Consider the following 20,057-nt stretch of genomic DNA (forward strand, 5'->3'; position numbering starts at 1 on the left):
CAGCATTTTGAGAGGCCGAGGCGGGTGGATATCGAGGTCAGGAGATCGAGACCATCCTGGCTAACACGGTGAAACCCTGTCTCTACTAAAAAACACAAAAAATTAGCCGGGTGTGGTGACAGGCGCCCATAGTCCCAGCTACTCAGGAGGCTGAGGCAGGACAACGGCGTGAACCCAGGAGGCGAAGCTTGCAGTGAGCCGAGATTGCGCCACTGCCCTCCAGCCTGGGTGACAGAGCCAGACTCTGTCTCAGGAAAAAAAAAAAAAGAAAGAAAAACATGCAAGATTATATTATTAATAAGAAATAATTTGTTATTTAATAAAAATGTAGTTATTAAATAAAAAAGATTAAGTTTAATAAGAAATAAATTAGTAACAATTAAATTTGTGTTGAAGAGGAAACCAAAAGTTGGGATATAAGGCAACTTGCAACCTATGTTTCGTTATTTGGCGCATATGAGTTTACTTTTCATAGCGTGTCTTTGCTTATTCTTTTGCAGGGTCTCAAAGGACATCCTGGACTCCCAGGACTTCGAGGTGAACAAGTAAGTACTTCCTTTATAAGACTTGTATCATGTGTGAAAAAGACACATGTTAGAGAACTCCATTGAGAGATTATTTGCCCCTACTTTTTCAGTTTTTCTTTGCACTGATTTTTTATTCTGTTTAGTGCAGGACAACCTTTTAATTGATTAGCTGTAGATCTTTTTATTTAAAAAACTGTAACAGATATTATTTCACTGTTATTCATTTTTTGCTTTTGCCCCATATGTTTCAGACTAGTCGCTCTTAAACTTCTGCAGTTCACAGTCCTCTTTGAGAATCTCATAAATATTTTGAATCCTTTCCCAGAAAATATCCATATCCATATCCATACACACACTCACACACACACACAGACACACACACACAGAGACTTGACTTTTTTGTACAATTTCAGGAGCTTACCAGTTCACTAAAGCCCAATCCATAGCTGTTTGTTCCCTGACCTTTTCCTGAGGAAATGCAAATAAATTTCAGTAACAGTCCAAATTAGAATGGTACATATATCATTGTCCATAGTACACATACACAATATTTAAAAGTCAAAATAGTTTTGGAACTATTTAGTTTTTGATCATGTAACTGCTTCTCTCTCATCAGAAAATAATATATCATTATGTCATGGAAAAAAATAAAGTCATATCTCTTATAGTGTTACTATATTGAAAATATAGTGTGACTATAACAGTGAAAAGGGTAAGATATTAGAAACTGACTATGGTGATGGATACTGTTATTAAAGAATCAGCACAGAGACTCAGGAAGCCCTAAAGGGAGATCCAGGAAGAAATGTGATGGATGGTACCTGAGGGAAAGCTATAAATGAAGAAACAAAGCCAATTTTCCCTTTCATTCATGTTAAGTTAGACAGTATACTCTGTTCAGTCCCTGAAGCACAACTTTTCAAGATTACTAATTACTAGACATGGCAAGCAAAGTGATATATGTATCTGTAACACATGTAATATCAGTTTCCTGCAAATCAACATGTACTGAAAAGCATTTGAGCATTTACGGGAGAAAAAGATGAGAAGGGTGAGTGGGATTAGTCCCTGGGGAGAAAAAAATTTGTAGGATACTGCTTTGGCAGAAATGTGGATTCCAACGGAGGAAACCTGATACTTCACAAGTGGAAAATTGGCCATGTGTCATTACTGACCAGTTCACTCACAAAACTGCTCCATAAACTAGTTGTGGTGTTGGATGTATTATCTCTGAGGGTCATACACTTTTTAGAACAGTCTAAAACCAATTTTAAAGGTTGGAAAATGTATATTCTAGTCAGTTCTTGCTTTCTATTCTATTTGTTTCCAGAAAAAAAAAAGAGGCAAAATTTGTGTTAACTTTGAGAAACAGCTGAAATAATTTTGCATTTTAATTGCGAAAGTGGGCTTTATCCCTGGGATGCAAGGCTGGTTCAACATACGCAAATCAACAAACGTAATCCAGCATATAAACAGAATCAAAGATAAAAACCACATGATTATCTCAATAGATGCAGAAAAGGCCTTTGACAAAATTCAACAGCTCTTCATGCTAAAAACTCTCAATAAATTTGGTATTGATGGAACATATCTCAAAATAATAAGAGCTATTTATGACAAACCCACAGCCAATATCATACTGAATGGGCAAAAACAGGAAGCATTCCCCATAAAACCTGGCACAAGACAGGGATGCCCTCTCTCACCACTCCTATTCAACATGGTGTTGGAAGTTCTGGCCAGGGCAATCAGGCAAGAGAAAGAAATCAAGGGTATTCAGTTAGGAAAAGAAGAAGTCAAATTGTCCCTGTTTGCAGATGACATGATTGTATATTTAGAAAACCCCATCGTCTCAGCCCAAAATCTCCTTAAGCTGATAAGCAACTTCAGCAAAGTCTCAGGATACAAAATTAATGTGCAAAAATCACAAACATTCTTATACACCAATAACAGACAGAGAGCCAAATCATGAATGAACTCCCATTCACTATTGCTTCAAAGAGAATAAAATACCTAGGAATCCAACTTACAAGGGATGTGAAGGACCTCTTCAAGGAGAACTACAAACCACTGCTCAATGAAATAAAAGAGGACACAAACAAATGGAAGAACATTCCATGCCCATGGATAGGAAGAATCAATATCATGAAAATGGCCATACTGCCCAAGGTAATTTATAGATTCAATGCCGTCCCCATTAAGCTGCCAATGACTTTCTTCACAGAATTGGAAAAAAACTACTTTAAAGTTCATATGGAACCAAAAAAGAGCCCGCATTGCCAAGACAATCCTAAGTCAAAAGAACAAAGCTGGAGGCATCACGCTACCTGACTTCAAGCTATACTACAAGGCTACAGTAACCAAAACAGCATGGTACTGGTACCAAAACAGAGATATAGACCAATGGAACAGAACAGAGGCCTCAGAAATAATACCACACATCTACAACCATCTGATCTTTGACAAACCTGACAAAAACAAGAAATGTGGAAAGGATTCCCTATTTAATAAATGGTGCTGGGAAAACTGGTTAGCCGTAAGTAGAAAGCTGAAACTGGATCCCTTCCTTACTCCATATACAAAAATTAATTCAAGATGGATTAGAGACTTAAATGTTAGACCTAAAACCATAAAACCCCTAGAAGAAAACCTAGGCAATACCATTCAGGACATAAGCATGGACAAGGACTTCATGTCCAAAACACCAAAAGCAATGGCAACAAAAGCCAAAATAGACAAATGGGATCTAATTAAACTAAAGGGCTTTTGCACAACAAAAGAAACTACCTTCAGAGTGAACAATCATCCTACAGAATGGGAGAAAATTTTTGCAATCTACTCATCTGACAAAGGGCTAATATCCAGAACCTACAAAGAACTCAAACAAATTTGCAAGAAAAAAACAACCCCATCAAAAAGTGGGCAAAGGAAATGAACAGACACTTCTCAAAAGAAGACATTCATAGAGCCAACAGACACATGAAAAACTGCTCATCATCACTAGCCATCAGAGAAATGCAAGTCAAAACCACAATGAGATACCATCTCACACCAGTTGGAATGGCAATCGTTAAAAAGTCAGGACACAACAGGTGCTGGAGAGAATGTGGAGAAATAGGAACACTTTTACACTGTTGGTGGGACCGTAAACTAGTTCAACCATTGTGGAAGACAGTGTGGCGATTCCTCAAGAATCTAGAACTAGAAATACCATTTGACCCAGCCATCCCGTTACTGGGTATATACCCAAAGGATTATAAGTCATGCTGCTGTAAAGACACATGCACATGTATGTTTATTGCAGCACTATTCACAATAGCAAAGACTTGGAACCAACCCAAATGTCCATCAATGACAGACTGGATTAAGAAAATGTGGCACATATACACCATGAACTACTGTGCAGCCACAAAAAAAGGATGAGTTCATGTCCTTTGTAGGGACATGGATGCAGCTGGAAACCATAATTCTCAGCAAACTATTGCAAGAACAGAAAACCAAACACCGCATGTTCTCACTCATAGGTGGGAATTGAACAATGAGATCACTTGGACACAGGGAGGGGAACATCACATACCAGGGCCTGTTGTGGGGTTGGGGGAGGGGGGAGGGATAGCATTAGGAGATATACCTAATGTAAATGACGAGCTAATGGGTGCAGCACACCAACACGGCACATGTATACATATGTAACAAACCTCCACGTTGTGCACATGTACCCTAGAACTTAAAGTATAATAATAATAAAAATAAAATACTATGGACATTAAGAGGAGCATAGCTGACTTGCTGGAAGACATTTGTCTTGAAAATTTGTAAATATCTTCAAATTGGTCAGCAAACATTTGGAAAGGCAATTATATCATTTATGTGAGCTCTAGTAATAAGAGCTGTCATTTACTTACAGCCCTTATTATTTGCCAAACTGTATTACTATTAACTACAACTTCTAGTCATATATTCAGTTTTACATATGTTAATTAACCTAATGCCCAGCAATACTGAGTTATTGCAGTTACTTCCACTTTTAAATATATTTCTACACATAGTTCTCTTTTATCTACAAAATGAGTACTGTTATTCTATTTTACTAATGAAAAAACAGAAACTATAGTAGCAGTGCTGGAGCAGTGCCAGAATTCTGAATGAAGTCTAACTGACTCAGAACGTGTGTTTTAAGTAAGATTAGGGCAGGCTTCCTAACTTTCCGTTCCTGATTTCTCAAGGGGCTGTTGATATAACTGTATCTCTATTACTCCATCCAATCCGCAGATTTGAGTGAGCCGACTTTTTTAAAAACTCTATCTTTAAATGCAGAGTGAATTAAGTCATGCTGTTTGTTTTGAGTTTCTTTTGAGTTTCTTTGGTTGTCTCAGTGATTCTAGGGTATGGTTGGCTCAGAATATGTTTATGCCATATAAAGATTATGCTGAAGTCTTACTTGTTTACTTTGTTTACTGCTGTTCTAGTATAGCAGAACTTAGACATTGAGTGGAATTCTTTTGTGTCTTTCTCTGCATAGCTAAACTGCGTTAGCTAGATCTCCACATGTTGCTTTAACACCCTCTGTGACAATCCATTCGAAATAGTATTTCACTTATATTCTATAACAGATTGCCTTTTTATTGAGGTTAGTTAACTTAATTTGACTAGGAAAGGAATGGAAAAGGGATGGTGGTTTTCATTAGCCAGATAGATAGTGACCTACAGAATAAAAACAGCCTTTTACGTTTGTCTTACTCCTTTCTGTTGGCATACATCAATATAAGGTTTTGTGAATGTCTAGAATGTGGGCCTGTGTGTTTTGGATTTGGATGGGGCATAAAGGAAGGTGGTTGTAAATATACTAGAGCAAATCCCATAATTAGAGGACTTTCCTTGGAGTGCTATTAGACGTTTTTGGCACTTCAAACCCACACTAGGGAAACGGGCCTTTGAATGGTGGTCTCTGGAGTTAGACTTGCTGATTTAATTCCTGACTTCCTACTTATTAGCTAAGTAACCTTCCACTGGTGACATAAACACCTTATGTCTCATTTTTTCTCATTTCTCATATGGGAATAATGATATCTGTCTTACAGGGTTTTTGAGTAGATTCAATAAGATAATACATATAAAATACTTGAAATAGTGCCTGGCATATGATAAATGCTCAATAAATGTTATAGGAATAAAATATTATGTAAATGTATGATATCTAATATGAATAGGGGAATATTTAATATATAAATATAGTTTCTGAAATTCATAGGATATAATCTCTCTACATATAGACAAGAATTTCTTCTGTAATCCTCAGAAGGCCATTGTTTATTCACATTCTCTTCAGTTGTCCATTGTCATAACTTCTGTGTATCAGTTTCTTTAAATGTAGAATGAAGAAAAGACTATCTCATATATGTAAAGTGCTTAGCAAATAGAAAGTTCTCAGTAAATGTTAATTTTGGTCAAGGGAAGGGAAGGAGAAATGAGAGATAGAAATGAGAGGGGAAAAAGTGAGAGATGAATTCTGAGAAAAGTAGAGAGAAGAAACTCAGCTATTATCCTCTATTTTTCATTTCCTTGGTCTGTTCTTTCTCTAGATTTTCCAAATTTTTAGAAGTTTTAGTGTATCTGTACTTAAAGTGGAGGTAACACTCTTCTATCTACTTCAGAGCAAAAGGACAAAGTGCAATTATCTTTCATTATATCATTTATAAACAAACAGGAAAGGAATTTTAGGTGATAATAAGAAATCTAGACAGCATTGTCATCAGCTCAACATACCTTCTTCTGACATTTCCTTGGGTCAAGAATTATTTGAGAGACCTAAACTCTGAATAAACTAATGAGTAAATGAATAAATGAATGATGTATCAATGAAAAAGAGTTTTTTTTTTGTTTGTTTTTTTGTTTTTTTTTAATAAAATAGAAGCTGTAATATTTTGTCTCACTTTTTCACCCAGTTCTGTAGCAGTTTTCCTTTCTTATGCCTTTGGGTTTCCATCTATTAGCCTTTCCTGAGCAAACTTTGTTTTAAATCAAGAATACAAAGTTGCAAATTCCGAGTGAGTTTACCATTTGTCTAAGTCAGTTTGGGCTGCTGTAACAAAAGACCATAGACTGGGTGGCTTATAAGCAATGGAAATTTCTCACAATTCTGGAGGCTGAAAGTCTGAGATCAGCATGCCAGCCCAGTTAGGTTCTGGTGAGGGCTATCTTTTGGATTATAGACTGCTGACTTTTTATTCTATTCTCACATGGCCTCTTTATAAGGTCATTTATCCCATTCATGAGGTCTCCAACCTATTTACCTTCCAAAGAGCCACCTCCTAATACTGTTAGGCATTATCAGCAGGGTTAGGATTTTAACATGAATTTTGAGGCACACAAATATTCAGTCCATAGCACCATTTAAATTTACTAGATCAGACCCATGTCATGATAAAGGTATTTGCCACTTAATATTTATTTACTTAATCAGACTTACTGTAAGGTTAAGTTTACTTTAGGAAAGAAGTAGAGGTTGGTTTTGTGGTTTACTGCCCCTCTTAGTCTTCTGGGGCTCATGCTCAGACTGTTAAGGACTGTTGTAGGATGATCGAGACAAGAAAGAATTCAATCTACTGGTAAAAAAAGTTACTGGTAATTAAGAAATATACCAGCTCTTCTTCTAGAATAAATGTCTGTTTTAGCTATGGATTTTTCCATCCTAGATTTATCATTATTAATTATCAATATATCATTTAGGGCCCTAATCTAATAGCTTTACTTATTTTATTTAGCAATTTTTGCCCATTTTCCTTCACACAGGTGATTTCAGTTACATAAGCCATGTGTAAGACTCAGTATTTTTATGGGGAAAAATTATTTCCAAGCTTGTATATTGTAAATACACCAAATTTGGTTCCTTGGGCCTCCTTTGGCTTTGCTGTACTGTTTATTTTATTTATTATTTCAGGGAATTCCAGGATTTGCTGGTAATATTGGTTCACCCGGTTACCCTGGCAGGCAGGTGCAGTAACTATATTTAGACTTCTTATGTTCCTATTTATTAATACATTGTTTTTCTGATTTTGAGAATTAATGTTCAGATAGTTGTCTTTATTAAATAATGAATAAGTCATAGATAAATAATTTTAAAATCAAAGTTGTAGAAATCCATTACAATTTTTCTGCAGAAAGTTTTATTTAAAATTGGAATGGGGCTTTTAAATATGTTTGATGTGATATACAATGGAATCTTCAAAATTAAAATGCCCAAGTGTTAATAAGTTCTTAAAACAGTGCTGATTGTGATTTTACAATATTGTCACTGAACAAAATGAAGTAATAGTAAGAGTTAAGACTCTCTGTAATAAACATCATTTTTTAATAACAGAGTTATAACAATTTGAGAAACAGTATACCACTAGCAAACACTTTTATCTAACTGAATTCGGTTATTTGTATACTGTTTTAAAAATTCATTCTAATCATTTTATATGTATTCCCTTATAACTTCTAACTTTCTCTACTTCATGTAGATTAATAACAGAACAAGCTTTCTTTCCTAAGTTTTCATGAATTGATTACTTCTAAAATTAATTAAATGTATAGAGTTACATTTATATTTTTTTTATTCTCAAGAATGAGGGAAATAAATAAGCAAAAAAATTAACAAAATTCCATTTTTTAGGACTTTAAAAACACTTAGAGGTATTCTGTATTACACTCTTACTCTCAAGTGAGAATATATGTTATATAAAAAATATAAAACATGAATATGTAAACATATGGACATTGATCTAGTTTCAAATATATTTATCTTTTTAAAAATTTATGGTAATATCTTTTAGAATAAGTTAATTAGAAATATTTTAAAACAACACAGATAATCTTCCAGTGAGAAATAATGTAATGAAAAAATTTTTAAAAATCTGACAATGTGTTAATGTACTTTATTTATATATCTAAAATATATTTGTGTATAGATTATTTCCAATGGCTCTTTTGGTTCAGAAATTCTAAAATTCCTCAAACATTGGTAATCTTCACTAGTTATACAGAGTTCTGAATTCTATAGTTTTGAAAATGATACCTCTTTGTATGCCCTTTTTATTAATCTATTTATTAACTCTTTAAAAAGTACTGTAGTATGATGACAATGTCTTTTGTTTACACCAGGGTTTAGCTGGACCAGAAGGTCATCCAGGTCCTAAAGGTGCACGAGTAAGTAGGCATTTCCATCATTTTATTAAGCATGCTTGCCTAAAAGTGGAATGAAATATATAAAACACTTACACTCTCTTAGTAGCTTTGAATTTAATTCAGATGTAGCATGAATACACTTGCTTACTACAGTAGTTACTTTCACTTCTATGGTGACAGAAGACAGTCTCATTGTGGTAGGTTTTGCATAATTATTTTATATTTATTTCCATAGCATAATATCTGGCATGTTAGAATGTGTTCTATAACATTTGTAGTATTATTTATATATGAATGGATACAGACCTAAGGAAGTCATGATGTAAAAAATATGAAGAGGTAAAGAAATTCATAGTGGTTCAAGGCTGAGATAATTTTATTATACAAAAACTGTCAGGAGTAAAGAAATATCTGCAAAGAATGAAATAACCTTATTGTATCCAGAACATCCCATTTCACTCCCAAACCATTAAAGGAAATGTTAGCTATTTTTAGTCACTAAGGAAGCAAAATAAACATTTCTATATTATATTGTGTTAGTCACTTTTTGCATCACTATAAATACCTGACGCTGGGTAATTTATAAAGAAAAGAAGTTTAGTTGGCTCATGGTTCTGCAGGCCATGCAGATAAGGCACCAGCATTTGCATCTTGTGAGGGCCTTGGGAAACTCAAATAGTCACAGCAGAAAGTGAAGGGAGAGCAGGCAACGCCACAAGGTGAGAGTGGGAGTAAGAGAGAGAAAAACGGAAGGTCCTAAATCTTTCAAACACCCAGATCTCACTTGAGTTGAGAACTCACTTATCACCAAGGGGATGATGCTAAACCATCAGTGAGGGACCACCCCCACGATCCAGTCACTTCCCACCAGGCCACACCTCCAACATTAGGAGTCACATTTTAACATGAGATTTTGAGGGGACAAACATCCAAACCATATAAACGTAGTGTATAAAATAAAAAATATATTTTTAAAATTCTTTATTTTTAATAGCCAGATATGTTCCAAAGTCTACATTTGTGCCTTATAGTATCTAAAATACCTTTTGTTTTGTTTTGTTTTTGGTTTGAGATGGAATCTTGCTCTGTCGCCCAGGCTGGAGTGCAATGGCACAGTCTAGGCTCACTGCAACCTCCGCCTCCTAGGTTCAAGCGATTCTCCTGCCTCAGCCTCCCAAGTAGCTGGGACTACAGGCATGCACCACCATAACTAGCTAATTTTTGTATTTTTAGTAGAGATAGGGTTTCACCATGTTGACCAGGCTGGTCTCAAACCCCTGACCTCGTGATCTGCCTGCCTCGGCCTCACAAAGTGGTGGGATTACAGGCGTGAGCTCCTGCGCCCAGCCTAAAATGCCTTTTAAAAAGAAATTAAGCATAAGGTATTTAAACAATATGTGCAATATGTCTTACATTTTAAAAAATTATTAAACATTTCCAACTACTTTCATATATATTTTATTCTTTTATTTTGCCATCGGCACTGTGATGTAGAACAGGCCTATCATCTTCATTTTACTGATGAGAAAAATAGTAAGCTAAGGAACTTACTTGATCTGCCAAAGTTATAGCTGGCTAGAACTGGAACCAATGTCTTTTCACGTTTAGCTCTGACCTCTTTCCACTAGCTCATGTTGTCTTTGTTCTTGCATTAAGTAACCATATAATGAGGAAAAGTCATGTATTTTTTTTTTTTTATTAGAAATTACACTGAAAACACATGTTGACTTGGATTTGGGAAGTAAGAAGAGATTAGTGGCCAAGAACATGGACTGTGGAGTTAGATAGGTTTTCTTCTTTTTTTTTTGAGACAGAGCCTGGCTCTGTCGCCCACGCTGGAGTATAGTGGTGTGATCTCGGCTCACTGCAACCTCCGCCTCCCAGGTTCAAGTGATTCTTCTGCCTCAGACTCCTCAGTAGCTGGGACTACAGGCATCTGCCACTACACCCAGCCAATTTTTGTATTTTTAGTAAAGACAGGCTTTCACCATATTGGCCAGGCTGGTCTCAAACTCCTGACCTTGTGATCTGCCTGTCTCGGCCTCCCAAAGTACTGGGATTACAGGTGTGAGCCACGGAGACCAGCCTCTTAATACTTCTTTTACTAGCTTTGTGACTTTTGATGTTATTCAGTCTCTCTCTGCTTCATTTTTGTTATCTCATTACTTGTTAAATGGTCACAATGCAACTTACTTTTCAGGTAGTTGGGAAAAATTAAACAAGATTAGCATTCTTAAGGTATAAGGCATAGTGTATGCATGTATTTACTATGTGGATTCTATAATTATTATTTGAATTTGAGAGTTTCTTCTGTTCATGAACTAATAACTCCAAGGAATATATGCGAAATATATTTGGCACTGTACAACTTACTCTTATTGTATTTCGTCATCTTGCTTCAGTGATCCATATAACTGTGTTCTTCTGCATGCCATTTTTGCGTTGTATTATATACATCCTTTTGTTTTTTCTTTCTCCCATTTGTATTGGAAATTGTTTTCTCGGTTACAACCCTCTTAAGTTGTACTTTTAGTTAGGTTTTCACACTTTAGTTAGGTTTCACGCGTGAGAGTGTGATTGGAATATGGAGGGAATTTCACATTCATAAAGGTTCTCAAATGTAGATTGAAAAATTATTTTAGATTTAGGTGTATATGTGCAGATTTGTTACATGGATATATTGTGTAATGCTAAGGTTTGGGCTCTTAGTGATCATGTTGCCAAAGCAGTGAACATAGTACCCAATATATGGGTTTTTCAACCCTTGCCTTCTTCTGTCGCTCCCTCCTTAGGGAGTCTACAGTGTTTTTTCCCATCTTTGTGTCCATGTATACCCAATGTTTAGCTGCCATTTATAAGTGAGAACATGCAGTATATTTTGTTTTCTGTTTCTGTGTTAATTTGCTTAGGATAATGGCCTCCATCTGCATCTATGTTGCTGCGAAGGACATGGTTTTGTTCATTTTTATGGCACTGTAGTATTCCATGGTCTATATGTACCACATTTTCTTCATGCAGTCCACTATTGATGAGCACTTGGGTTGATTGCATGTCTTTTCTATGGTGAATAGTACTGCAATAAACATATGAGTACAGATATGTTTTTGGTGGAATGATTCATTTTTCTTTGTATATATGCCCAGTAATGAGATTGCTGGGTCAAATGGTAATTCTATTTTTAGTTCTTTGAGAAATTTCCAAACTTCTTTCTACAGGGGCTGAACTAATTTGCATTACCACCAACAGTGTATAAGCATTCCTTTTTATCTGAAACCTCATCATCTGCTATTTTCTGACTTTTTAATAATAGCTATTCTGACTGGTGTGAGATGGTATTCCCCTGTGGTTTTGATTTGCATCTCTCCGATTACTTATGTTGAGCATTTTTTTCATGGTTTTGGGCCACTTGTATGTCTTATTTTGAGAAGTGTCTATTCATGTACTTTGCCCACTTTTTAATAAAGTTATTTGTTTTTTCTTGTTGATTTGTTTAAGTTCCTTAGAGATTCTGGATATTAGTCCTTTGTCAGATGCATAGTTTGAAGATATTTTCTCCTGTTCTGTAAGTTGTCTATTTACTCTGTTGATGGTTTCTTTTACTCTGCAGAAGATCTTTAGTTTAATTAGGTCGCAATTGCCAATTTTTTTGTTGCATTTGTTGCTTTTCAGGATATAGTCATAAATTCTTTGCCTAGGCCAATGTCTAGAGGGGTATTTCCTAGGTTTTCTTCCAGGATTTTTATAGTTTGAGGTCTTACATATTAAGTCTTTAATCCATCCTGAGTTAATTTTTATATATTAACTCAGTCAGAGGTAGGGGTCCAGTTTCATTCTTCTGCGTATGGTTAGCCAGTTTTCCAGCACCATTTATTGAATAGGGTATTCTTTCCCGATTATTTATTTTTGCCGACTTTGTTGAAGATCGGTGAGTTGTAGGGTGCAGCTTCATCAAATGTAGATTTTTAGCATTAACTTCAAATCTGGTTAAAAAGGAAAAAATCATAGAAATACACTCATAGGATAGATGTTTTTCACTTAATTTGTGTCCTGTTACTGGTAAATTCTAAATGTTATGAATTGTACATGAATATTTTCATGAATCATGATAAATTAGCTTTTCATTGGCAGTTATTTGATGGTATTTTTTGGTATTAGGAGAAATATTTTGTCAAATGTAAATATTTAAAACACATCATAATTTTTAAACCCTTCTTTGGCATTTCTTTATGTAATAATGTGCTAGCTGCCCACAAAAGTAAAAGTATATTGAACCTCTCCCGACCCTCTAGTGGTCCTGCTGGTGACACAGAATTGCTTCTAACCAGATCTACCACCTTCGAATCAAAAAGCAAAAACATGTGTTATTCTTTTTAATGTTCTTTGTTTCATTACACAGTAAACTCTAGTTTAATGGTGGTATTTTGAGAATGACCTCAACTCTGTGTGGTTTCTTTGTTTAGTACTGCTGACATCTTATTTCTGTTAGAATCAGTGTAATGATGATCAAGAAACCTCTATGAAACTCCTAAGCAATTACTTATAACATTATTGTATTTAAAATATCTAATTGTAAAATGTTCCCTTTACACTCTGTACAGCCTATGTTGGTGTTCTGACTTCAGTTCTTGAGTTTTCAATTGATTATTTAGTTCACTGATAAGTATACACCAGTTAGAATGTCTTCTTTTTATTTGTAACCAAAACTCCTGTTGGATATATTAAAACAAAAGTTAGCTGACTTTACACTTGAAGTCATCAACAGATGATTCTGAAAATGTACACAGCTTGTCATCATAATCCTAAATGCTCTAGTATCAGAAATACTTTCATATGGTTCACTTTAAAAGAAACATTTCCCATTCTCCAGCTGCTTGACTTTCGAGTAAGAAAATTAGAGATGTTTCGCTTTATTAAAGTTATGTATAAAGGAACACATTCTCTCTCTCTTTTCTTTCAGTTTTTGCTTGTTCACACAATCTGTGGAATATAAGGCAATTTTAGGCACCTTTGACAAGGAAAAACACCTAAAAAAGTTTTCAAGATGGATGATGGCAACTTTTTTAATGGCAATACTTAACTGAACTCTAAGGAACTAAAATCTTCCAAAAGTTTTATTCCAGGCAACTTAGATATGATTCTTGAGACATTTATCTCTTTCTTTTTAAAATGAAAAAGATAAAATATGCATAACATAAAAAGTTCCATTTATAAACCCTTTTAAATTATATAGTCAGTGGCCTTAAGTACATCCACATTGTCGTACAACCATTGCCACCATCCATCTTAAAAACTTTTTCATCTTCCCAAACTGAAACTCTGTACCCAATAAACAATTCCCCATTCTCCACTCCCAGTCCCTGGAAACCACCATTCTACTTTCTGTCTCTGTGAATTTGACTACCCTAAGTACATGATGTAAGTGGAATCGTACACTATCTGTCCTTTTGTGAGTGGCTTACTGCACTTAGCATAATTGTCTTTAAGGTCCATCCATGTTGTGGCAGTTATCAGAATCCTTCATTTTTAAGGCTGAATAATATTTCATTTTATGTATATACAACATTTGGTTTATTCATTCATCTGTTAATGAACATTTGGGTTGCTTCCACCTGTTGATAATTGTGAATAATGCTGAAATGGGTATAGAAATGACATTTACTTTTTAATGCTTGAATTCTTCAGTATCTGTTATTATGAAAGTATTTACTCTGAAAAATCATCCATTCTGTGATTCAAAATAAGAAGCCTTTATTTAAATCTTAGTAAAAATGACCTACTCTATCTCTACTTCAATTTCTTTTATACTTTGGCTTTTCTCTGCATCCAGATAACTACTCTTCTCTCACACCCCTATTTCACCCTCTGTCTGATCAGTGGGAATTTTTCCTGTTATTTTCTCCTCAGAGCTTTAGTCTGTCTTTAAGACTTCAGACGTATCTGTCCTTCAGATTTTTTTCTCTATGAGCTTTTTCTATGAACCCCACATCTCGCAACTCCCTGCCATGATAATTACATTTGAATACCTCATTATAACCACAAATTCCAAATAACTAACAAAACTCATCCTCTTTATATCAGACTCAGCTTTTCTATTTGTTTTCCATATGTCTATCAGTGGTTATCATTTGCCTGTCAAGCCAATTGTAAACTTTAGAGTCATCTTTTCTCTTGATTCTTATAGATAGATAAAGACCTGTGTGACCCACTGTAATCCAAGTGAGTTTATAAAGTGAAAATTTGATTATATCAAAACTGTGTCTAAATTTTTTAATGACTCACGGTGTAAATTGCAGACTTGCCATCATAACAAAAAAGACTCTTCATGATATGACCCCCTGCCACCCTTTCCAGACTCAGCTCTTGCCCACCAATCACACAGACTATTTGCAATTCTTTGTAAAAGTTATGTCATTTCATTCTGATTGATTGACTGATGGCACATTGTTAGCCCTGCCTTTTCTTTTCTTCAGGACTTAGTTCAAATGTTGCTTCCTCAGTAAAGCAAAGCACCATTAATCCTCTCTCTAGGCAAAGCTGGTCATTCTGCTTCCAAAGTTCCCATTGTTTATTTGTCATATCACCTATTACATAATCATGTAACAATTATCATATGATATTACAATTATTTTTTTGTATGACCCTCTTTCCTAATAAACTATGTACTTGTTGGGGGCACTGATTTTCACATGCATCTTTATAAACCCAGTACCTGACACAAAATGGCTACTAAAATAATGTTTGTTGAACCAATAATCTGGACCCATAATCCTTCAAATTTAGACCACTTAAAGAGCTTCTAACAGGTTTGCCTATATTCAGTGTTTCCTGTCATGGCTGTATGCTGTATCCTATCAACAGATTAATATTTTAGAAATACAGCATAACATCAGTGCACTACCATACTCCCTACAATCAGTAGCTTCCATTTGTCTAATATATAAAGTCTAAAATTTTTATTTTAAAATTTAAGACTCTCCTTAATCTAGCACCCAAACTACCACTTTATCTGTAAAATTGATGAAATGCGTTATTTCCCATAAGTGAGATATAACTAAGTTATGTTAGAATAAAGTGCCTTGCATTGCTATTTATATGTATCTCTTGTTTCTCAGACCAGATTGGAATCTTTATTAAGGCAGGATGGGTCTTACACATAAAACTAACATATAAAACCATCTTACATACAAAGCACGTTATATAAAAAATGTGATCAATTACCATTTACAAACACTCTCCAATTGTTACCATTAACAAAGACTTCCTATTTTGTCTTTATTTACTCTAATTGCTCTTCTAGAGTTCTTTCTCCAGTCTCTGCTTATTAAGATTTTACCCACTCTGTAGACCTATCTCAAGTGACAGTCTCCTTTGAAGCCTTCTTTGATTGCCTTTGCTCCTGCCACATTTAAATGTATCTCTTCCTCCACTGTACTTCTTATATTCTTTTGATACCTCCATTCTGTCTTAAATTTTAGCTAATTATATACATATATTTTCTGCCCACTATAAAATTTAGTGAAGGAAATTATTTAGGCTCATTTTTATTAGCCACCATTTCTTAAATTATATTTTGTATATTTTTTAATGGGAAGATTGATCTGTAACTTCTGGAAAAAAAGCAGTTAGGTGAGGGGAAGTTATTCACACTTGTAAGTCTTATAATTTCAAGCTACTACAAATAAAATTTTAAGTACTTCTTTTTAGAATCACTTATGGGGAGAGTATTCAAATGAAATAATATACAGATTATTTTCTTGTTTTAAGGGTTTTATTGGCTCTCCTGGAGAAGCGGGACAACTGGGACCTGAAGGAGAAAGGGTAAGTCCATTCCCTTCAAATAGTATTTCTGAAATGATATACTTATGATAATGCATAACAGGGGTCATAAAATCAAATGTCAGGGAAGTAATCTTACCGAGTTACCAAGTCAGGTTTAAGAAAAATCACCTGCCAGAAATGTAATTTGATTTTTGAAAATCTTACTGAATTTTGTTAAAAGAAAGTAACATAGCATGATAGAAATATAATTATATTTTAAATTTAAATTTTTGAAAATGCACACTAAAATACTAAAATATCTATGAAATTTTTATTTTGTAATTCATTATCTTTGAGTATAAATTCTTGACAAGTCTTGATTTTGAGAGCAATATGTGGTAGAATTTAGCCTCAGAAGATATACTTTTGTTTAATTTAATAATGGGAGATAGCTGTTAATAAATATTGGTACTTATAAGTAAAGACAGAACCTTTGCAAAATGGTTTGTTATACTAAAAAGGTTAATGAAGTTATTTATAGGAGTTATGGCATTGCAGCTTCATCATATCTAGTTTTCAGTGCTATATGCAATCTATATGGAGTAATTTCTCTTTGTATTCCTTCATTTACATTGCCAGTATTAATTGAAAACAGTAGAATTGAACAATATTAGTATATTGTCGTAGAATATGAAATTAGAGAGTCATATTCAGAATTCAGCCTTCACCCCTATCATTATAAGAATGCAGTTCAGGCCAAAATGTTCATTTCTGGAAAGTGATTTTTGCAAATGAAAGTGAACCACATTCTTTGCTAAATGAATTTTTCAAATAAATAGTTTTTAGTGAGGGAGTTAAGTTATATTTTCTTGTAATTACTTGTGAATGCCCCTGCAGAGAAGAAATAATCAAAGAGTTTAAATGTGCTGTAATGACAATCAAAATGTCTAGCCATCTTTGGTGAGATGAGGTAAAGATGTTTCCCTGGTGAACATAGCAAGTCGTTTTGTTCAATAGCAAAAAATATCTTCAGCAGAACTCCACAACTAAGCCACCTAACCTTCGTGTACTACAGCAGACTAGCAGAGGATGTATCTCATTGATCATGCAAAGAATTGATCTGCTGCTTCTTGACCCAATGATTCTGGTTTACATTGTTAATTACTCTGCTTTTCATGATAACAATCCTTTTCTGATCCTTTGACGTGACCTGATTTCTCATAAATTATTTAACAAACCAAAATTATGTGTCCTTGTAAAATGTTGTCATCTTGGATTTAATGATCTTAAGCCCAATGTTGACACTGGCCATCAATTGGCACATTGCTGTAATCACACTCACTAATTTTTACCAGTCTATATGAAAATATCAAGACCTGGCCGGGCATGGTGGCTCACACCTGTAATCCCAGCACTTTGGGAGGCCGAGGCGGGTGGATCACGAGTTCAGGAGATCAAGACCATCCTGGCTAACATGGTGAAACGCCGTCTCTACTAAAAATACAAAAAAATTAGCCAGGCGTGGTGGCGGGCGCCTGTAGTCCCAGCTACTCGGGAGGCTGAGGCAGGAGAATGGCATGAAACCAGGAGGTGGAGCTTGCAGTGAGCTGAGATCACACCACTGCACTCCAGCCTGGGCAACAGAGCAAGATTTTGTCAAAAAAATAAAAATAAAAATAAAAAAAAGAAAATATCCAGACCTGTCTCAACATATAAATACACAAGACCAGTTTGTGATACTGAGCCCATCATGGGTACTGTGTCCTAATATTATTTGGCTATGTCAAAATTCTCATTAAAACTATGAACGATGTAGCTAAAAGGGTGTTATGTTATCAAACATTTAAGTAAAAAAAGCAGAAGAGAGTAAGATACAGTAGTGCTAAGTATTGCTGAAAAAAATGGAAAGAAAAAGTCATTTCTGGGAGTCAATACTGTACATTACATGCATATTGTGTGTATACACATACACATACATATGAAACAGGTACACACATATGTGTATATAAATGAAAAATACTTATATAATTCTGTCTGTATTATTTGACTTCTTGATGAGATTTAGGGAGGCTACTGAAAATTTAGGAAATAATTATTCTATTTTTTTTTAAAAGGTTGGTTGTATTATGTAAATATATATAAAGTCTTAATGAAATGAGTCTTCTTGCTCACCTGTGAACTCTTTTTTGATGATCAGATACATGAGTATTTTTTAAACACTGTTGACCTGAAAGTGAATGGATTACTTCAGCCAATGATGTCTTCTAACTTACCTGTATGTACTATTAATCTCAAGCTACATGGTTGTGAGAGACTGCTTAGCCTACAAGTCTCAAAGTGATGATATCAAGATGCTTTAAACTGCAAATAACAGAAAACCACAATTCAAACTGGCTTAAGCATAAGGATTTTTTAATGATGATGATGATAATAGCAAATGATCTACTGAATGGTTTTATGTATGTGCATGTATATAAAAACAATTTAATAAATGGTTTTATATACATGAATTAACTTCTTTATTTATATATGTATATATATGAAATTTTTAATAAACATATATATGTGTATGTGTATATACACGAATTAACTTCTTTATATATAAAACCATTTATTGAATGGCAGGTATTGTTATTCTTCTCATCATGGATAAAGAAAATGAGGCACACACAGAGGAATTATCTTGTCTTAGGCTATATACAGGCAGTAAGAGCAGAGCCAGGATTTGGACAAGGTTTTGCCAGCTCTAAAGCCTGAGTACTTAAATACTGTACCCTACTGCTTCTTACATGACCAGAAATCCATAGGTTAGGTGGGCTGTAGATTCATCTCTCTGCTTTACCTTTTCTAATGTTGTCTTTACCCTAAGGCTTATTTCCCATATGATTGCAAGATTGCCAGTGCACAGGTTAAATGTGTCTTTGTTTATATCCAGATAGAGAGGGGAAGACAGAGAGGAGGGCATTTTCCCTTAGATATGGAAAATAAGACCTTCATGTTCATCTGGTTATACCAACTTTGGTAATATGCCTATCTCTGGACAAATAACTATCACCAGGGAAACGTCAAGATCCCATTTGGAAATACAGATGGGATGGATTCCTGAATAAAAGCAGAATTTTGTTTTGAAGAAGAAAGAGGCTGCCTCAGTTAAATTAATATATTGAGGCTTTTCTGAATATCACATCAGTTTATAGAATAATTTGTTTTTATCTTTTGCATGCTTTATTACTTTATATTGGGAGAAAAAGATCTATAGTACCTAATTCATTTATTCAACAAATATTTCCTTTTTCTTTTCTATATTCTAGGGCATTCCTGGGATCCGTGGAAAGAAGGGTTTTAAGGGGAGACAGGTATCTTCATTTGTGTTTTTGAGGTTTATGTTAGAGCAATATAACCTGGTTTTGTGTTCTTATCTATTAAAATATGAAGACACTTTTTGCTGTTTGTTGTTTATAATCGTTCCATTTTAATTTTTGCCTCTTGAATAGTGTATCAAATAATACCTGAGAATATAAAGGAAAATTTAGATTAAAAAATAACTCAACTTTGAACACTTCTAACCCTTTCAATATACCAGTGGAAAACGCTTGCCTCTAT

The 20,057-nt window shown here is 34.6% G+C and overlaps 1 protein-coding gene across 1 annotated transcript in view; it reads left to right on the forward strand.

Moving 5' to 3' along the window:
* COL24A1 (collagen type XXIV alpha 1 chain) overlaps positions 1-20,057 on the forward strand; it is a 391,289-nt gene that overhangs the window by 81,546 nt on the left and 289,686 nt on the right. Inside the window, exons 8-12 of the mRNA XM_023207327.3 lie at positions 501-545; positions 7,468-7,521; positions 8,673-8,717; positions 16,461-16,514; positions 19,766-19,810. Coding sequence (XP_023063095.2) covers positions 501-545; positions 7,468-7,521; positions 8,673-8,717; positions 16,461-16,514; positions 19,766-19,810 — 243 coding nt within the window. The remainder of the gene's footprint in view (positions 1-500; positions 546-7,467; positions 7,522-8,672; positions 8,718-16,460; positions 16,515-19,765; positions 19,811-20,057) is intronic.

Source organism: Piliocolobus tephrosceles, chromosome 1, assembly GCF_002776525.5.
Source record: "Piliocolobus tephrosceles isolate RC106 chromosome 1, ASM277652v3, whole genome shotgun sequence".
In the NCBI taxonomy this organism is placed as follows: domain Eukaryota; kingdom Metazoa; phylum Chordata; class Mammalia; order Primates; family Cercopithecidae; genus Piliocolobus; species Piliocolobus tephrosceles.